Source organism: Strix uralensis, chromosome 20, assembly GCF_047716275.1.
Source record: "Strix uralensis isolate ZFMK-TIS-50842 chromosome 20, bStrUra1, whole genome shotgun sequence".
NCBI lineage: Eukaryota > Metazoa > Chordata > Aves > Strigiformes > Strigidae > Strix > Strix uralensis.
Window position 1 is genome coordinate 2,177,541 of NC_133991.1, and position 20,924 is coordinate 2,198,464.

The following is a 20,924-nucleotide window of genomic DNA, read 5'->3' on the forward strand; positions in this document are numbered from 1 at the left end:
GTGTTAGTATTTTATGGTTAGATGCTTTCTTGCATTACAGGAATTCTGAAGCCCACTGAAAGCTAAGGCATTTAGGAGAGCTAGCTGCTGTTTGTTGATGTCTGGCTTGTGTCAGTGCACTGGATGCCTTCCTTTCTGTGGAAGGCACTCAGGGTTTCTAATGCAAAATTAAAAAGCCTGCAGTCCAGCCAGCTTCATTGCTGACAAGGACTTTTCCACAACAGATACTGCTACTAGGAGATACACCTCTAGCTGATACTAGCTCAGATTGACTGGAGGCTTCTTAAAGCATAAATAATTGCAGAATTAAATTTCATCACACTTTCTTTTTTTAAATGTGTGCATGGCATTCTGACCACTTGAAAGATCAGTGTTGAAATGAAATGCCCTTTTAGTGCTACACTGTAAGGAAAAGAAAGAAATGATGGAGTGGAGAAGTTTTTTTGCAGAGCCTTTTTTAAAAAACTCTGCAAAATATGGCAAAACATATTGGTGAATATGTGAATTGGTGAAAGAATGTGTGCTGTGTGTGAGAAAGAAGAGTAGACTGAAGTGGAAAATCTTACTGGTTTTAGGCGGGACATTTCAGGACACTTGTTAAATCATGTTACCTAGATTTTAGTTGTGATTATTCCTTTCTTTTGTGCTTACAATAAAGATGTGAATATATGGCCCAATTTTCAAATATAAGCTAGTTGCTTTTGGGTAGAGACAGACACATTTTTAATTTTGATTCTTTTGTTTCCTTTGAAAATCGGTCTTCTTTATGGTGTGTCCAAAGAAGTTTCCCAAATCAAACAAATGTCGACAGAATCATGTAGCAGTATGTGAAATGGAGTTGTGGTTTAATAGCACCTTGTAAAAACCTTCCCTACAGCAGAGCAGTGCTGTTATAGCTCACTGAAGCAATCTTAAACCCCACTGTAGCCCTGCAGATATATTTTTAGAGTTGTGATCTGGGAAGTTTTTTGTCCTTGAGGATTCTGGATGATGATGAACCTACAAGAAAAATGGATGTTGGTGGAATCATTTGTCCTTCTGCATTTCACAGATGTGCAGTGCCCTTTCAGACTGATTCAGTTGGATAGCAGCATAAGTCTTCTCTGTCATTACTTGTCTGCATGAGTTTGGGTTTTAAAATGCTGTTGTATATGTCCAAAAATCTCATCATTGACTTTTTATACAAAATAAAATTCAGGATTCTTTTTGTGGCAGCTGAGCAGCAGGTCTGAGTAGCAGCCTTTGGATGGCACCTAGTGCCTGCTGTCTCAGAATAACATGAGGGATCTTCTGTTATTCTACAGCATAGTAAGGTAGGTGTGGATGGAGACTTCCTTCCAGCTTGTTATTGAAATGCACAAAGGTTTCTATTCCAGGAGAAAAAAAATCTCACTTCCAAGTTGTGTGGGTTTTTTTTTTTTTTTTTTTTTTTGATATCAGTCAGAACTTCTCGGGGGCTTTCCCCATTTTAGGGCCCCTTCTTGAAAACATGTGTCACGATTTTTTGCTTTTGATCAAGCCATCTCCTATTTCAATCATGGCAAGGTAATGGATTGTCAAGTTCCATGTCTCAGCTGTCATGCTTTCAACCTTTGTCTGCTTTTTGCTTCAGTTCAGGCTTTTGTGCTTAACTGGGCAATGATGTGTGGAGTGGGTATGTAGCCTGTGATTATGTAGACTCTAGTAGTTATTTTTAATAAGATTTTCTTGCTGTCGGAGTGTTTGCTGGTTCACCGATTACTCAATCCAAGTTTCCAGGATTCGTCTTTGTGCTCACTTCAAATGCTCAAAGCCATTTTTATTGGTGACTGACAGCAGCTGGAGTATCCCATGTTGCTGTAAGATTGGCAGAGTGTTTCATCCGTGGACTGAGCAAATTGCAGTTCTGTCTCCGTTTGTTACAGTTGGGCTGTGACAGCCAGAGCTTTGTACCTGGAGCAGGAAGGTCGCTACAGTACACTAGCATTCTTCTGCTCCTCTTCTGTTGTGTTTAAGAGTATCTTTGTGGAAGCCTGCTCCCTGTCCCGTTCTTTTTCCATGTGTTAGTCAGGGAGGTTGCTTTGTAAGGAAACAAGTGCTGTTCCTGTGAGAGCAGCCTGATGTCTAACCAATTTTCAAAAAAACCCCATGTGGTTCTTGCCTAAGGTGCCACTGACAGCTGAGCCTGAACTAGGGGAAGAGTTCTCAGCTTTTCTAGCTGTTCTCTTGCCGCTGGAGTATTGCTTCCAGAGCTCTGCTTGGTGGGAACTTTGACTCTTCATTCATGTAACTCATGAACTTTAATACTTCATTTAATGACTCCCCTGGGAAAGTTTTACTAATATTTCTTGCTGCCAAGCAGTCTTTTCCTGATAGCCTTGCCAACATTTTTCCCTTAGCGCTGGTTCTGTTAGTCCTGGCTCCAGCCCCTGATGTATTACAGTTTTCTTCATGTTTGTGCTTTTCATTGGTTAAAAGATCCTGGAGCCTTTTGATGGATGAAACTGTAAATCATGACAAGGCCAGGGGTTCCCTCTTGTTTGACCACTGTGAGGTTAGGTAGGAAAGAAGTTTAGTCAAAACTGGGGTATTTTGGATGTTGTTTTCCTTCTGGGAGTAAAACCTTCTGGGCAACATGCTTGTTTTTTTTTTCCAGCCATAGCACATCAAGAACTAGAGCCATGAGGCTAAAAATGCTAAATTAATTTGGGGAATACTTCTTTGCATGGAATTTAGGTCTCTCTTCTTCAATATTCTCACTCCTGCAATAGTAGTTTGAAGAGTGTTTGGTGTAATAAAATGGAAAGCACAGGGAGATATTGGGCACGTTGACATCCTGGAGAGAACACTTCAAAGAGGAGAAGTGGCAGTAGCATGGCCTGTTGGTTGTATTTGGATGTGGCTGTGGATAAGTTTGGTAGGCATGTTTGTAGGAAATACTTTGAAACACTTGAACTGTGATTTGTCAAAGGGGCAGTGACACCTCTGCCTTAGCAGGGAATGCTGAGGTCCTTGCTTGTGTCTGTGCCCTGTGTCAGATACCCTCTGCTCTTGACCCATCAAAAATGGGCTTCTGCCTGCCTATAAAGTATGTGCTGCCTCTGCCCGTATGGCAGTAAAAGGCAAGAGATTTCTTTTTTGCTTTCACCTGTAGAAGAGGTGATCATAAGTCCTTCCACCTGAGGTTCAGTTGCTTTTATTTGGGTCTGCTTCAATGGCAGTATCAAAAAAAAAATCTCCATCAAGCTGCAGCAGGAACTGTACTGAGTCTTGAGGTACCAAGGAATGGGAGTGTAGCCCTAGGTTTTCTCATCTCTGGGCGCTCTCTCATTTGAGAACACAGGCCAGAGGATGACTATTCAGTTTTTAAGCAGTGAAGTATTTCAAGGGCATGAAAAGTTGGCTCTTGTCACTACTTGCTTGATTTGTTATGGAAAGACAGTAATTTGCCTTGGATTTACTACTGGGCTTTCTGCTAAATCACAGGAACTTGAGAAGTTTGCTCTGTGCAAAGTTAACTTTGTTCTCTCCACTCAAACCCTAAATAATAGATATGACAGGTTTATTAAGCAAATAAGTAAAACTCCCAGGGCTGTGAATTCCATTTCCCACGAGAAATATCTGAAGCCAGTCACTTGCCAAGCTGAACAAGTCAGGTATTGCAGTTCAGAGAAAAACAAATGATTGCTTTGTTTACATCAGGATGAAGGGAAGGAAAAATATTATCATCTCTGAGGGGAAAAATGATTATTGAAATGTGTTTCTGTCCTGCCAGTAAGGCAGTTTTACTTGTTGTTCTTACGTTTAGGTGCTTTTTTCAGATATTGCAGTAACAAGCACAACAGGCAGGTAGAAATGCAAACCCTTTAAATTCAGAAAGACTTTTTTTCTGTAACTGAAAGCTGTCTTGGATGGGGTGTCTCATTGTACTTAAGTCAGTCACTGCATTTTTAATATCACGATGTGTTCCATAATGCATATTTAGTTGTTCTGGGAGAATTGTAGAGCGGACGGGCCAGGATGTGTCCACTTGTAAATCTGGTGTAGCGTTTAGCTTTTGAGTAGCTAACAAATCTGTGCTAAGATAGTGCCTTTCCTTTTTAAGTGGATGGCTGGGCCTAGTTCTCAGTTAACTGATAGCGTGTGGGAGGAGAATCTCTTTATTTAAGGCTTAAAATCTTCATCTTTTAACTATTATCTCCTTCCTTCCTTTTGCGTGAAGCTTTTCCAGTAGTATTAATATTTTGCTGTTGAAGCATCTTGCTGATAAATGAGGATCAAGTCTCAAGAAATGAGCTTGTAAACCCAACAAATAAGTACTTAATAGATCTAGCCTTTCACAGAAGTTTTGATGCATTATGGAAACCAATGAAATCCTGCCTAAAAACTCCGCAAACTGAGAGGAAGTAGAAGATGGCGACAGCTTTCTCCTTCAGTAGGGACCACGTTGTTTTACTGGTCATTAGAAAATACCTTCCTGAACAACCTCCCTGAAACCGTGAGCAAAGTTTTATTCAAAATGAGTAGGAAAGCTAATAACCTCTGTCCCTAAATGTTTTGCTTTCCTATTCCCTTCTCAAGTGCTTATTAGGAACTCTGTTTTGTCCTTGAACCCCTGAGACTGTGTGTGCTTCTTTTGTGTTGGTTGGTTTTTGGTTTTTGTTTTTTTTTCTTCTGAGGCACCTTTATTTTCTGAAATTTTGTTCAGGTACAGAAGAAATCTGTCTGTCTAGGAACAGCTAGATTACTTTCCCTGTTTGTGAAGAACACTGTCAAGTCAGGAGCACTGGTTTCCTTAGTGATGCGAACAGTTGGTGGGTAGACTCAAACTGGAAGCATTTGTATGAACTTCTTGATGTCTTTGGCACAAAAGAGGCTTGGATGTGAAATAGCCTCAGTTTTGTGAAAACAAAATGTCCTCTGTTGTTTTTTGTTGTTTATCCGTAACTCCTTTAATATTTCAAAAAAAGCCATAAAGGACTGACAGATTGCAAGTTACATCAAAGTAATTATTTACACTTTCATGCTTCTTTGTGCAGCCATGAAACAATAAATACCCTTGAAGTCTCAGAAGTGACACTTATACAGCGGGGGATTCACAATTTCTTATGGGCTAGGGTTTGCTTCTCCTTGTAACTTTATGCTAATACGTGATATTCCTGCACTTGGTTTTAAGTAAGCTCCAAGGGCTGAACTGTGTCTAAAAAACAGCATCTGCTGGAAGCTTCCTGTGTCTGGAGTTGGCTGGGGGGCAGGGGGGGAGCAGCTTTTTCTTGCCGGGCCTTTGGTGATCACTGAATTTTGGTGGTGCACACGGCTGCTTTCTTAGGTGACTTGCGGAGAGCACAACTTCTACTCTGAAAACTGCTGGGCTAAGTCATTGTAGTGACGTGGTTTTCTTCTCTGACCTGTCCCGAATAACTGCGACAGTAGCTGCTTGTCACTCCAGCAGTTGTGTGTCAGGAACAAAATGCTTTGTTCCCTCTGGTTTGTGCTCTGGAGAGAGATGTGCTTATTGTGCAGTCATGAAACACTTGGGCTTAAATCCTGGGGTCCCTCTTGCTCTCAGATGAGATTGAAATACCTTGTTTCTTACAATGTTCTAGAGAATTTTATTGCCATGTTAGTAGAACAAATCTAGTGTGTTGTGGGTTTTTTCTTTTTAAATTTACTGTCCTAAATTACTGAAGGGTCAGAGCCTGATGCAGAGTTACATGAGTGCAAGAATTCATGTGTGGGCACATACATCGGTTTTAAGTTTAGCAGGTCTGTGGCTGAACCGTGCCGCAGTGTTTAAAACATGTTCTTGACTCTAAATGGTTGTAATTCACTGTCTTTAAACAGAGAGAACGTGAGCTCGAGGAAGGAGATATTGGAATGAGCTTGACTCAAGAGAACGCTGGGAAGAAGGAGGAGGGTGAAAGAGAGATGGTAACCCCAGCTCTGAGAGAAGCGCTCACAAAACAAGGTGAGGTTCTGCAAAGACCAGATGGTGGACCCGGCTTTGAAATCTTTGTGGTAGACTTTTAACAGAGCGAGTGAAAGATGCTGTTCTTTATGTTAAAGATACTGCTTTGGACCCTCAGTCTTGGTAGGCTCTAACCAGAGGCAGGACAGAGATTAGGCAGGGGCTGTTTGTACCTGATTGTTGTGGGGGAAGGATCTAAAGCTGGGTTATGTGTCTCAGGGTGACACATGCTCTAATGTGTGGAGACTGCATCAGACTTCACAGGGTTTAATGTGTCTACTAAGGCAGCTTGAGAGAGAAGATGATAGTCCCACATGCCTCTAGCTCCCAGAGTGTAGGTTTCTCAAGGAATATTAAAGATCAGCTTTGCATCTCTGTTTTGCATCTTAGTCCCCTGCTTTTATTTCAGTTTCACACTCTGATTTTGTTACTGAAACTGTATTTCCAGAAAAGGAAGTAGTTCAAACTAACTTTAACAATCCATTAGGTGAATCACATCAGTGGCTCTTCTATGAGCTGTAGAGAACAGTTTTAATGAACTTAACACCTTTTTTAAAAACAAAGCACAAGCATGAGCAGAGCCAGACTGACAGCCCTGCAGTTCAGAAGCCTCAATTCTGAGTGGCAGAGCCAGGAGGAGGGTGATGTGAGCTTCCCTATGCTGCTCAGTTGGAGACTAATGGGAGTTTAGTCTAATTTCTTTTATCTCTTAGGATGAGAGTGCACTTGGTTTTCTTTCTTGCTAAATCGATAGTATCTCTCCTGATGCTTCTGAAAATGCACTTCTGGTTATTACAGTGGAGGCACCTTGCGACAGAGCTGGGCTCTGAAGTTTTAACCACGTCCTCTGTGAGTCCAGCAGCTGTGGGATCCCAACACCTTTGCTCCCCAGCGTCTCAGTCATTCTTCTGCCTGAGCTTTTGTAGGTGGCTGGTGCTGTGTTCTGCCCATCAAGTACCTGACACTTTTGGTTGTTGGGTTTTTTCATTAACCTTAGCACATCTATAAAATAAAGAGCCATTCTATAAATTCATAGTCTGAAGGAATAAAGCAAAAGCTTAGCAAGGGGTGGCAGTGACTTTGCCACCTCCTCATGTCACAGAATCCCAGAATCATCTGGGTTGGAAAAGCCCTTGAAGCTCCTCCAGTCCAACCATGAACCTCACCCTGACCGTTCCCAACTGCACCAGATCCCTCAGCGCTGGGTCAACCCGACTCTTCAACCCCTCCAGGGATGGGGACTCCACCACTGTCCATAGTGGTGCTGCTGCCAACTGGGACCAGCAGAGGGATTGTAGGAGGCTGGTTCAATACATCTTTTCAGCTTCAATTCTGAAGGCTGTGATGTGGTGGCAGTTACACTGCAGCATGCTGCAGAACAGCTGGAGCACTGTTACAGCTTTTTTTTTTTCATTCATTTATTTAGTTACTGCTGTCTGTGTTTGATCCAGAAGTGTAATTGTTCTGCCTGCAAGGGAGTTTAGGGAACAGGTGGATTTGGTTAGCAGGCCTGGGAGACGGGGCTGCAGGAGACATGGCTGTCTAGAAATGGGGTGTGGGGAGGTAAAAGCATGATGTCTGCTGCAAGTGCCATGTTCTGGGAGGGTAGAGGAGCTCCTGACTCCATGGAAGGGTGCACCGAGTCCCCCAGACATCTCAGTTTTGGCTTTGGGACACAGGAACCCTAGATGGGCTGTGGAGACTGCCTGTGGTACTGACTTCTGAGAGGGGGGCAGCGGGTGGTTCAGCATACTGCCCTGGCTTTTTGTGGTGCAGGGCTCTGTTGTGCTGTGGGAGTTGCAGGAGTGCTTCGCAGTGGTTCGCTTTCTGACCCAGTCTGTATTGGTTTGGTTTTGGGGAGTGAATGAAGCTGTGCTGTAATACTAGTATCTAAAAAGTGGTCATTTGGAAAATGTAAACAGTGCTGGAGGGAAGGTCACCTTCCTACCATAATTTTTTTGACACAAAAGCAAGCTCCCCAGAGAACTCAGGATTTCCTTGTGATTTTCCAGGGACAGGAATTCATTATGCAGATAAGTAGGTATGTATTTTCCCTTCCTTTGACATTCAGGGTAGTGCCAGCATTGGATCAACTAGTAGGATCTACTTACATAAAGCTGCAGTTTCAAAGACTTAAAACTACTGTGTCTGTATTCCTTGCAGTTAGAACTGCCTCCTACTGGCACAACCCTCCCCTCCTTTCCTCTGCTGCTCACCTAATTCTTTAATGGTCACTCAACAGTGAAGAAGAGAAGCCTTTCTTTTTTCACATCTTATAATATTTTTTCTGCAAGTAACACACCAAGACAGGCTTATGTGGCTATAAAAATAAAACAACTCCCTCCTTCCCTCAGCACCATTCCTGCCAAAACAAGTGCAATGTAGTCAAAAGAATGTAATTTATCTAGCAACAACTAGTTGCTTTGGGTGGAAGTTCAGTGTCTTTAAGATTATCCCTGAGGCACAATTAGCCCAAGAGAAGGAAAAACCAGTACTAGTGATTCAGGAGAAAGCTGTTCTTTTAAATTGTAGTTGTGTAACAGAAGTTTGCCTTTGAACAGCATCTCTTCAGACTGTTACAATGCTCACTCTTAATTTACCTTCCTTTAAGTAAACTGAATATTGCTTAAACAATGTGGTTTTTAGCACTGGCATTGCATTTCAGCTAAATGTAGCCTCACCTACTGCGTTGTATAGTTGCCTGGTTGCAAATACCTTTATAAAAGATTCACTGTAATAGTTGCTTTTTAAAGTTGTAGGAAATCTTGTGGGAAAACGCTGATTCTCTTTCCATCAGTGTTCAGTCATGCATAAAATACAAATACAGTGCAAACTATGTAGTGCCTCCAAGTAACAAATACAGCAGGAGAGAGAGGCTGACAGCTGAAGGATTTGGCTGTGTTATATTTACAGTGGTACCATTTTGCTGTGGTAATGCTTTAGTAATTTCATCTATTTAGGTAGATACCATGAAATAACCTGAAAATAGATGCAAAATTTTCATATTAATGTTTCCTGTGGTGATTAGTAGATACAGCCTAACATTTGCTTTCTGCTGTTGCTTGTAAATTCTTGAAACAATCCCTTCCAGGCTGAAAGTTTTTTTTTTTTTTTGCTTGGCCTGGGCCAGCAGGATTTTGCACATGGTGAAGTCTGCCTTTCCAGAGCTCGTGATTCTTCAGGAAGTGGATTTAAATCCTCCTTTAGCTTTAGAGGGAGTCTCAGGCTGCTGTTTTTAATAGGAAAGGTGACTGTAAAAAAACCCAGTGTGAATCCATGGGGGTTCCTACAGTGCCCCCTGTATCAGCTGTGCTTGTTTTAAGAGTGCAAAATATAGACCATTTTTTACATTTTCCTGCTGCTGTAAAGTCAGTACAGCAATAGCACAGACCTGTGCTCTGTTCAGGTTGTTAACCATTGTTAGTCTTAACCGCTCTTTGATTTGCCAAATGTTTTATTGATAGTGATGGTCAAAGTAAGCCAAACAAATTGTCGTGCTGAGTAAGAAGGCAAAGGGTGGCAGTTGGTGGAATCATGTTTTCACTGCAGCTGATTTCTTGAAATATTTGGAGGTCAAACATGATGTTGCACAGTGACAGCCAGCTTCATCATCCCTATCAAGTTAGTCGTATTTAGCAGTGCTTCAGGCCAGCTTTGACGTGCTTCTCTTAAATGTGCAGGAATAAAACAGAGAAAAAACAAACTCAAAACCCTGAAGAGCTGATTGTTTGCTTAGGAGATTCCAAGGACCTGGATTTCTTAAGCTGCTCATACCGTGAATTTCCAACATGCTCTTTGCTTTGTTCTTTTCTACTGTAGCATTAATAAAACTGTGCTTCTCATGGGAGTGGATTAATGAAACCCAAAGACTGACCCCACTAACATTGTATAGATTATTCTATTGTGACTCTGCTAGCACAGGTACAGTTTTGCTGCAGTCCAGTTGGATTGTTCTGTCTTACTGGTTAAGTGAGCCTACAATTTAGCACCAGGGTGTCCAGGATATCTCTATTTTACTTGTATCCAAAGGCAAGTGGTATGAGGAGACAGCTTGTGTCTGAAATAGTGTGGGCTGCTTCAGTAACCACTTACTTTCATGCTTTGACTTCACGGTTGATATAAAGATGTACTTTGATCTATGTTTTTCAGTGTGTATGGGCAATCAAGAGGCTGACTTCAGAAAAATCTTGAAGACTGGGCTTTTCAAGTGCTTACCAGCCTTGTTTTTAAAAGTACTTGGTGGCTTTTGCTGTCCATTCTTGGACTGAGGTTTCCAGTGCCTGCAGCTCTGAGCTTTTCTGACCATCTCAGCTTGGCTCGCTGTGCTGAGCTTTTTGAGCGTCCAGACTTCAAAAATGAGATCCACTGTGCAGAGATACTGCACAGAGATCGGTGCTGCTGGATGTATACTTTTGCAGGCTGTGTGCTGAAATGTTTGCATGCATCTCTGGGATTGTGTGCTTTATGTATAGCTATTAAACTCCAGGTGGCACTAGCAACTCGCAGCTGGGTCAGGGATTAGTAACACTGGTGCACTCCCTGAAACCACAGAATTCAAATACTGGCCATGGCAAGATTAAAATTTAGTTTGCAAAATAGCAAATTATTTTTAGTAAGCAGAATAAATACAACAACCAAAACCAGGTAAAGTTAAGCCTACTAAACTTTCTTGCAGTTCCTTAGAAAATATCTGTGTAAATAAACAGCGAATACACAGTTAAAGGGGAAGAATCCAAGAAGCAGAAGATGCTGAAGTCCCACAGTGTGGAAGCTGCCAAGAGCTGGTGGTGAGCTGACTGCAGTACTAATTTGCTGGCACAGATGTAGTGGCTTATCAGGAGCAGAGTAGATGGTGAAAGTTCGGTTTTGCAGGCCTGATTCTTCCCTCATGTAGTTACTGGAGCTGGTAGAATTACCCCTTGTATAGCAGAGGAAAATAAGCATAAATGCAGTTATATTTGAAGTGCATCTTTTTTTTTTTTTTTTTTAGTTTTGGAAGGACTTGGGGAGAGTATTGGTCTTTGAAATTAGGTCTATTAAGCTGGAACAAAATACAAGATATATTCAGGCAAGGATAAAATTTGCTGTCCTTTGTAACATGACACTCTTCCTAAGCAAGGGGACAGTTTTTACAAATAGAAATACAGAAAAGGAAATGTGCCCAGAATGACTGAAAGAGTGACTCAGACATGAACAAAAAAGATGATCTTGTCTGTAGCAACTTGTAGTTCTGTCTGTTACTCTGTGTATTTGTTCTGGGTGCTTGAGGAAGAGAGTCGTACAGGCTGGCTGCCTTCTTCCACTTGAAACTTTTCAGCCAAAGTTGACACTGATGTACAGTTCTTAAAGATGTTAAATTCCTGCAGATTTCTTGAATTTTCCTATGAATAGAGGCTGAGGCTCTTCCTCCTCACTGAATGTCCCGACCTCCAAGTTATGACCCGTCCTGTTTGGCCAGCTGGTTACTGCTGATTGGCAAGGAGGAGATTTTAGGCTAGGCATACACTTGCTGTCTCCTGCCCAGCCATCAGGCCAGCCAAAATGGGTAGAAGATGCAAGGGGAGCTGGAGATACGAGGCAGGGCTACACTGGAGGGACCCAAAGGTCCTCTGTTGGAGAGCAGGGGAGAGCCCATGGTCCTGGCAGTGGAGCTGTTGATCTGGCCCTAGCAGGGAGCTGAGGCAGTGCATGTTTGTGGGGAAGCTGGTGGCTCTGCGAGGCAGCCTGTTCAAAAGTGCCATCATGTTTTCTTTTATTCTGCCTACTTTGCAGCTGGAGAGTGAGTTGGCTGTGCTTTCCTCCTCAGTGCAGCTTGTGTCTTCCTAACCTCCCAGACAGACGCAGGGATCCTTTTGCTGTTCAGAACATTTGAGGGGCTTTTATCTTGCAGGTCTTTATCTTGGATGCAGTGTCTGAGAGCAGTTGGAAGGTGACTTCTGAAGATGGCTGGTTAGTTCTGTTTTCTTAGGATTGTTCTGGTGGATGGTGATGGATGTTTGCTTGCCAAGCTCCAAAGATCTCTTTTTTGGGAGTAGGGGAGCTGTTTTCTTGGGATGGCAAAGCCATGTAGAAGTTAGTGAAACTACTCGGGCTGAGGGGCAGACATCCTTTCTCCATCTCGCCTTGGGTTCTTGAGAACTTGCAGTTGATTTGGGGGTTGGATTAAAATAGGGTGGGCTGCTGTGTTGTTGATGCCCACGGCATCACTTCTATAAGACATGTTTTGCTGTGGTTGCTACTAGTGGAGGTCACCAACATGTCGTGTTCATGGCAAACATTTTGCAACTGCTCAGCAAATGGTCTGGCTTAACACATTGCTCTTTGTCAAAGGTGCCAGATACAGAAGGCTTTTCTTCTGGCTTTTCTCCAGTATTAGTTGATGTAGGTGAAAATATCAGTAGTCTCTGTGGCTGTTTTTGTTAAAGGCATAGTTTGATGAGAAATTATGTGTTTGAATATTGGAGGCTTTACATTCCTACTGCCCAGGCTGTTCTGTGCTGCAAAGGAAAAGGCGCTCTTGGATTAAAAGGGACATCTGGGTTTAAATAAGAAGCCAGATTTTAAGAATTTTTAGCTCTTATGATCAGCTGTTGAGGCTGGAATTCATTATAGCTATTGGCATTCCCACCCTTGACCTTTGCCAGTCTCATTTTCTTGATGCTAGGTTAGGCTTGGTTTGCCTGCTGAAGCAGCTGTATTTCTTTCACTAACCTTAGTAGGCTTTTACTATGTGTTGACAATATTCAAGATGTTTGTTGTGTGTATCATGAAGAGGAACTGAAGCAGCATTTCAGTAGCTCCACTGAAAGGCCAAACTTGCCATCAATTTTGGAATGACAGGGTTTTTGTATACAAGGTACAGTCCTGAAATCCTTTCTCATGTCCTCACTCCTACTTTGAGTTCATGAAAGCAAGTCCTTCTACAAATCATGAGCCTTTTATACTTTTTAAGAGCGCTTTCCTCTTTTTTCAAAAAAGAGAAACCCTAAAGTAGGTCTTGATGGGCTTGGCAAGGGTTTCTTCAAGATTGAGCAGTGCTAGGAATGAAACTGGAGGCTTCTCCTATCGTGCTTGGGCAATCAGAAAAATTCCACTGCCCAGATTCCACTTCTTTCTGTATTTGTATAAAATACTGATAGAATTTGAACAGGTTCCTTTCACCAATGGCATTTCTTTTTTTTTTTTTTTTCCTTATTTTGTAGCTTTAGTCAGAACATTCTTTTGGGCAGTGGCTCAAGTGCAGTAGTTGTGTTACAACTATCAAAATGGCCCTTAAAGTGGTGGTGATGGATTACTGCTGTGTTGGTGACCTTCAGCTCTGGCCTTTTTAAACTGCACTCTTGCAAAATGGCAGGAAATTGGAAACTTTTTTTCGTGTAAACATTCTCCAAGTGTGAAGTTCCCTTTTCTGCACTGAGTTTCAGCTGTAACAGATAATCATTGCTTCAAACCAGAGGGCTTTTATTTAAGGAGATTGCTTGATGGAACCACATGGATTTGTCAGCTGTATATTACTCTTGGAAGAAAAGCCTTCTGAAAGTCATTTGAGTTTGTGAAGCACAATGTGACATCAGATTGGCTTTTACTAAGTTTACAGTGACTGCACTCTTGGAGAAGGATGGGTAAGTCTTTTTTTTTTTTGTACTTTTTGGGGATTTTTCAACCACTGATCTACTTCATTCTTTTGTAATTAAATCTTTTGCTTTTGTGCTTTCAAAGTCCTCTGCTGAAGCGAGCTTTTGGTGGTGTGGAGAGCTGAACTGGAAGTTGTCTTTGGGTTTTCATCCAAATTTTGCCATGTTGGGATAGCCAGCAATCTTTGAAAGCTGTTCAGCATGGCTGTCCTACAGATGCATTTTTTCAGACTGTGCAGATATGACGCTGCTTCTGATATGGGCAATTGTAGTTGCAGAAATTTGTTTTGTTTTATCTGTTCTGCTTTCAAAATTAAAGTAGCATAATTGGTCACAAATGCATGTAATTCATCCACATTCAGGAGGTTAGAAAGACTTGGTATGTGTATGGCACTGGTAAACTAGCAAAGCCACAACCAGAATACTTTGTTATCCTGGAATGTGACATGAGTATATGGACAGCAGTGTCCTGTTTCAGTGGTGGAGAGCTCAGTAGGGTTGCTTGATGAATTCTCTGAATTTCAGAGAATGGGCTTTTAAAACTATTATTTACATGATAGAGTCAAAATGCTGCAATGTAGTTCTAAACCGTTACAGAACAGTTTTGCCCCAGACAATGGAGCAGTCACCGTCTGTGATGCTGGCCATCTCTTAGGTTGGAAGTCTGTGGTCTATTAAACTGCAGTTGGATCGTCAGGGCAAGCAATCGCTCAATGTTTATCAGCCTAGTGTTATTGCCTGATAACAGTCATTTCATCCAAAAGCTTGTTTAAAAGCTTAATTCATGTCTTATTATAGTAAAAAATGACCATTTCAGTGAAGTTTGGCAGGCTTTTAGGTCATTCAGAATTTATCACCTAGAGAAGGATCAACTAATACACAGACTTCAGATTAGAAGTTCTTGTGCCTTTAGTCAGGAGTTGAGCTGATTACTATAAGCCTGCTTATAATTTAAGGAATCCTTTGAATATTAGGCTGTAGAAATAATAAATGGATTGTTTTTGTTCAGCCTTAGTGTCTGAAGATCCATAGGGACTGGGAGCAGAGTCCCATCAAGACAACACACTGTATTGTTTGGAAGGTGTTCTATACAAACATTCACTTATAGTTATTGCTTTGCCTTAAGAGCAAAGAAGTGAATGTGTTCACGGGGAGTCCTGGCATACATAGGTGCAGACTTCTGGGCCATCAGTAAGATTCGAATCACCCACGACTTGCCTTGGCAGAGCCATGGTGACATTGTGTCAAAGCTGATGGAAGAGGTGAGCTAGCCTGAGCTTTCAAAAGGGTTGTTCAGCAGAAGGTGTGATGTGGAAACAACAGAGAAGACCCTCGGACCAGTTCTTGAACACACTGTCTCACATGTTTAGTTTGAAACTTAGCTCTTGCTTAACCCTTTGTACTTTCTTTTAGCCTGACCTGGTTTGCTGCCTGTGTTACTACAGCAGTAAAGCAAGTGCTTGAAGAAACAGGCTTCACAGAGGTGGAAAGACTGCTCACCTGGAGTAGATGTGTAAAAAGTGTTCAGCCTTTGGTCACTGATATTTTATTGAATTCCCAAGTCTGAAAAAGCATAGCATGGCTAGTATTCGCTGCCGATGGCTTAGCAGGGTAACCAGACTTTCTACCAGAGTTAGCTACGTGGTGAAGACCTGAGTTCAACAGCTTTGTACAGTGGTTTTAAGAAGTTCTGCAAGTATAGGCTGTTTCTTCTTGTAACCATAGCTGTGACTCCTGGCAGCAGCAAACAAGATGAGTAAACCTCTTCTCATCACTAAAGCTGGCTGAAGTTTTTAAGACACTGTTTTGATGTTGAACATGTACAATTTTCTTGGCCTTTAAAGGAAGCTGTGGGCGCTCCACATGGTGGAAGTTGATTTAAGTAACTTAAGAGAAAATGCTGCAGCTTTGGGCTCCGGAGCTTGGCACCTTGCTCAGTTTAGCTGCTTCCTCTCTTCCCTCAGACAACTCAGTAGCAGATCTGGGCAAGCATGTCCTATTTCCAATTTAATTTTAATCTAAAACCCATTTTAAAGCAGCCATATTACTTCTACTGACAAGTGATCTGTGAGAGAATAATCTTACATGAATGCTTCTTGCTGGATTCTGAAAAATGGAAAAAATAAGGCTAGGGCTGTGCAAGCAAAGAGTCTGGCTTGGATAGCTGTGTTAGAGGGAGGAGTGCAGCACCCTTTTCGATGCTTGTCAGGAAATACTGTAAGGACACAAATTTCAGCAGCACAGGGAGGTCTCTGAGATTAGACCTTGCCTGTTTGCAAAAAAATGCTGAAGAAATAGGCAGGACAGACCCAGGCTGGGAGAGTTGATGTGATGCGGCCAAATGCAGTTGTGTGTGCTTGGCTGTGCCTTTGACAAGTGACAGTCAGAAGTTGCCACAAGGTCTTCTGGGTCTCTTCCAGCCATAGATAAAGGTGTCCCCAATATTGCAGGTGGCTTTGGAGTCTATCAGTACCATGTCAGAAGTGCTGATGAGGGTTCTCCAGGAAAGGACTGGATGATCTGCTCAGTGAAATACTGAGGCTTTTTGGCTTGCAGCAGTTCATTCTTCCTTGCTATGTGGGGGGTTATTCATTTAGGGAGGAAAATGTTAAAATATTGTCCATTCGCACAGAGCTGGAGGGGGAGAGGGAGCTCAGGACATGGGAGCAGCCTGACATTGATGTCCCCAAAGCCTCACTTAATCTGGCAATTGGCCCCTTTGTCATCTAACAGCGTGTCCCTGCTGCTTGCTCCTGCCAGCCACCTCCCCTGTGCTGGCCCAAGTGTTTGTACAGTCTCCTGGAGAGTCACCTCAGAGAACTGCTCAGGCTAAAATTGTGTATGTCTGAACCGCCCAGCAAGGTCAGAGCCAGCACGGTGAGACGGGAGCAAACATCAGGTGATGAAGAAAGCGGAGACTGGGCAGATCTGTGCTGGGTTTAAGTGGCAGAGTAACTAGAGCAGCGTGCTCTAGGGGCTGTATGATTCCTTGTTAGCCGTGTGTGCCTTCACACGGTTTAATTTTTAGCTGTTGTAGCATCTGCTGTCACTGCAGTTCCTGACTGGCTCAGTGTCCTTGGAGGTGTGGGGGACTTTGGGGCACAGTCGCACTCCCCTGGGATCTCACTGTGTGAGAGGCGCATGGTAACATATGAGCAGGGCAGGGTAATTCTGCAGTTTCTCGTAGGAGGTGAAGGCCAGTTCTTCTGCTGAGCAGAAGGCTTTTTTGCCTATTCATGCTGGTTGGCCGGAAGGAGACTTGATACCTAAAATTTGATTTTTTTTTTTTTTTTTTTTTTTCCCTTGAAAGTGTTAATATAAACATTAGCCTAAAGCAGCTAGTTGAGATGTGCTGGGTTTGGGGACAACCAGGCCATTGATGTATAAATGCTACTGTGTGAATGACACAGTGAGGCTTCTCAAATCCCTCTTATTTTTATGCTGATTTTGAAGTGACTTTTAATCCTTCAGACATATTGGTCTCTAAGCACTTTTTCAAAGAGGGGAAAAACCTAACTCAAGCAGTTTGGGTAATAATAGTACTTAGTGCTTAACGAACGTTGTGGAATTAATCCCTCTGGACCAATAAATTTAAATGAAATTGTGTTGATCTTGGCTGGGGACCAGGGTAGTGATGTGAAATCAGCTTTATTCTAGGCATGGAGGAGCTGTTCCCTTGCTGTGGCTCCACCACAGCCAGTGGAGATGGAATTTGTGAACCTGTGAAGTTTGGGTTCAAGCTGAGCCCTGCATTTCAGTTATCTTCCTCTGCCCTCAGCTGCAGTGGGAATCAGATGTTGTCCTCCAGGCCCAGTCAGATGTTCCAAGGAGCAGTGGGAATTAGATGTCCTTGGTTCTGGTGAAGAGTCTGTTCTAGGGTGATGGCTTAGGGCCAGGGAGATCCTTCTGGTTCCCTGTCCCGCTCCCTCCCATGTGCTGTCCCTTGGGCTTAGTGAGATGTTCCACATCTCTGGGCTAGACTTGTTAGTCTGCCATCCTGTTACATGGAGAAGTCTTCTGGCTCTCCCCGTTGATTCAAACAAGACTGAGCAACATTAAATCTGCCATTAAGAGAAAACATTTCAAGATGGCCAAAGTCCCTTGGGTGGCCGTGGCCTTTGCGCTGATGTGCAGGCTCCCAGAATCAAATGTGGGTGGGCACTGACATCTTGTTGGTAGTGTCACCTTCGGGCCACTGGGGAAGAGCAGCATTGAGACTGTGATGCTTAAATATTGTGTACCAATTGGTATGTTTTGTGTATTAATTATTGCAGGTTAAAATCAATTGTTTGATTATTTTTTTTATTTTCAGGTTACAAACTGATTGGAAGCCATTCTGGGGTGAAGCTCTGCCGATGGACGAAGGTATGCTCTCTTTTCTCATTTTATAAATTAAAAAAAAAACCAACTAGAGACTTAGGTGTTACAATTTCCAGATGAAATATTCTTTTAAGATGTGATATTACTTGCATGAAAACAAATTTCATCTTCCTAGCTGTAGCTTTGCATTTCAAGCTATTAAAATCCTGCTGCGAAGAGGGAGAACGCGACCACGGCAAAGAGCTGGGAGCATAATTTTCTGTTGTTTTTCCTGTTATTCTCCTGTCTGCTAAAATATCTCCTGCCTACTGAAATATATGGCAGGAGCAGAACACCGCAGAGAAAAGTGGGAAGGTTACGTCACCAGTGTGAGGTCTTCTGAAACAAAGATAACACAGTCCATCATTACACACGAATGGGCACACAAGGGCATTTGAACCTGTTGTTCTGTGATGGATATATCTGGTTCACGACAGGCAGTGCTCCTCTACTGGCTTTCAGCATTTGTCAAGTAAGATTTGGATAGCGAGGCAACTGTCACTTGTTAATGCTAGGACTTTTTAAAAATTACTGCGGGAGTGTGTGTGTGTACGTATATAGTTGTGTATAATATGTCTGTGTGTGTGTATATACACATATATGTGGAAGAGTCATCCTCCAAGCCCTGCAGTTGTGTATTATAGGCTATGTAAACCAGTAGCTTTTCAAGTTGACTGCAGAATTAAAAACATTCCCAGCAGAGGCGCAGAGTCTTGTAGAACAAACTTCAGCCACTTCAGGATGTTTGTTGTTTTGGTTGACCTTTGCAGGTCCCCGAGAAGTGAAGAAGTTGAAAGGTGGTCTGTAACGTTACTCCCCAAATCTGTAACACTGGTATAACATACTAAAGCCTTCAGCGTTCATGGGATGATGAACTATGGGCATCACCACCTCATTAAAATGCCAGCACATCTCTTAATTCTTGTGCTGTGGCAGCGATCAGTTCCTTGGTCTCTCAGCTCTTTTCTGCTGCATGATTAACTTCATTTATTTTGAAAAGAGCTCTCTGATTGACAGTCACCAAAGTGGGTGGCTGCAGTGAGGTTTTCTTATTGAAATGCCTGGTATCAATGACCTGTTTCATCAAAAGATGTGTTCTTGTGAACAGTTTAAAGAGCCACCACTGTATTGTCATGAATATTTGAGACGTACCGATCTCACTGATGCTTCTGCTGTTTACTCGTACAAATATTTCTCTTCTATCATTTTTAGCATCGGAGAAGGCCATGAAATCTTTAAAGAAAAAGTTGTCAAACTTCATCCGTGGTGTGACTGAGAGAGAAACCCAGAGAACCTATTTTTATTAAAGAACTAGAACTTAATGCAGCACTGTAAAGCCATTTCACAAAATAAATAGCAGCTCTGTGTGCTTAGATAGGACCATACTATTTTTAGCTTAAGCAGGAATTGAATGTAAAGTGTTCTAATAAATTGTGCTGAAATTGGTTACAGACAGTGGCTTTGACTCTGATTCACACCAATACGTGAATATCTTCAGGAGGCTGGTTTGAGATTTGTATCAGCAGAAAGCAGGAGCTAGAAGGATTAGTATTAAGTAGAGTTTCATAGTGATATCTCAGATTAAAATTATTGTGTTCTGGCATATTCTGGAAAAGAGTATAAAACCTGCTGATTCGCCTGTCTTATGAAATCCAAAAAGTAACTTGCTCTCCTAGAATTTGTGAGTCTCCTGAAATCTCTATTGTTTGAGGAACGGGTAGAATAAACAGCATTTTCCATTTTGTTTAATCTTCCAACTGTATAACCAGACTGTGCATATGTTAGGGGTTACCTGTTATATCCTTTCCCTGCTGCTTAGTGGAGACTTTCTTTTGGATCACCAGGTAGAGGAAGGTAGGTTACAAGTTACTGTGTCATACTTCAAATTTTCTCTTGAGAGTAGTAAAGATGCTTTCTCACTTATTATTAAACTGAGATAATGAAAGACAGTCTTTGCTCCAAGCAACTTGCATGCTAAATAGGAGTTAAATCCCAGTGGGAAGGCTGCTGTGGCTCTGCTGTGGTGAAAAGTGCAGCGTCCTGCTGGAGCCGCTCACTGGTGTGAATGAGGGTTTATAAGGTCAGGGTATTTATTTAATTTAGTGCTAGAAGAAATAGTCTACTAGACAAATGAAAAGAATTGAGTGTTCAGTAGGGCAGCCTTGAAATTGATCCCTGTTACCCTTTAGTGAGCTTTTACAATAATAATTCTTGCAGCTTAAGTGGCTTCACCTGCTTTCTTTTGTTGGCACATTGTTATGCTGGGGTGTTGCAAGTGAGAAGTTATTGATTATGTTAAAGTTTCTCTTTAAAACAGTTGTAAATTTGACCTCATAAATGCCCTTCTTCTGTAAGGGTGTGTATAAACAGTCACACCACACACTGATCTGTGTGTTACGAATTTCTTAAAACAGACTGCATCTGTCACTATTCATACCCGCTCTGCAGCCCTGACCTCGCTTGCGATGTCTGTCACAGGTGACTCTCAACACTGAAGTTACTTGTGACTGAAAACTGCAAATATGCCCAGGGACCAGATTTGAAACCTTTGCACTCAGTTTGGTTGCAGCTGCTGTGTTCTAACTTTCCTGGTATTTGTATGTGTCTCTCTGCTGTTAGTCGATGCTTCGAGGCAGAGGAGGCTGCTACAAACACACGTTTTATGGAATCGAGAGCCATCGCTGCATGGAGGCCACGCCGAGCCTGGCTTGTGCAAACAAATGCGTCTTTTGCTGGAGGTAAAATATTGATGCAGTTTTACTTTGGGATAAGGGCTCGGCTCCACTCTGTCCCTGTCCTGTTCCTCAAACCTAGGGCAGTGTTACTTATGTGCCCTTTTCACTTGGAAATTGCAGGAGGAGGGGTTTGGAAGGCAGCAGCGGTGCTCGCCCTCCCTGCCTGTACTCCTCCCCTTCTGCGAGCTGCTGAGCCTGTGGGTCAGGGCTGGTGGGAGGTGACTGGGTGGGTGGGTTCCACATCTTGGA

At 42.4% G+C, this 20,924-nt stretch overlaps 1 protein-coding gene across 7 annotated transcripts in view; it reads left to right on the forward strand.

Moving 5' to 3' along the window:
• Positions 1 to 20,924, forward strand: part of LOC141952551 (S-adenosyl-L-methionine-dependent tRNA 4-demethylwyosine synthase TYW1-like) — a 110,928-nt gene that overhangs the window by 13,795 nt on the left and 76,209 nt on the right. For all 7 annotated transcript variants that reach the window (XM_074890136.1, XM_074890139.1, XM_074890137.1 and 4 more), the window contains 3 exons: positions 5,824 to 5,947; positions 17,894 to 17,946; positions 20,560 to 20,678. In XM_074890136.1, the coding sequence (XP_074746237.1) occupies positions 5,824 to 5,947; positions 17,894 to 17,946; positions 20,560 to 20,678 (296 nt within the window). The remainder of the gene's footprint in view (positions 1 to 5,823; positions 5,948 to 17,893; positions 17,947 to 20,559; positions 20,679 to 20,924) is intronic.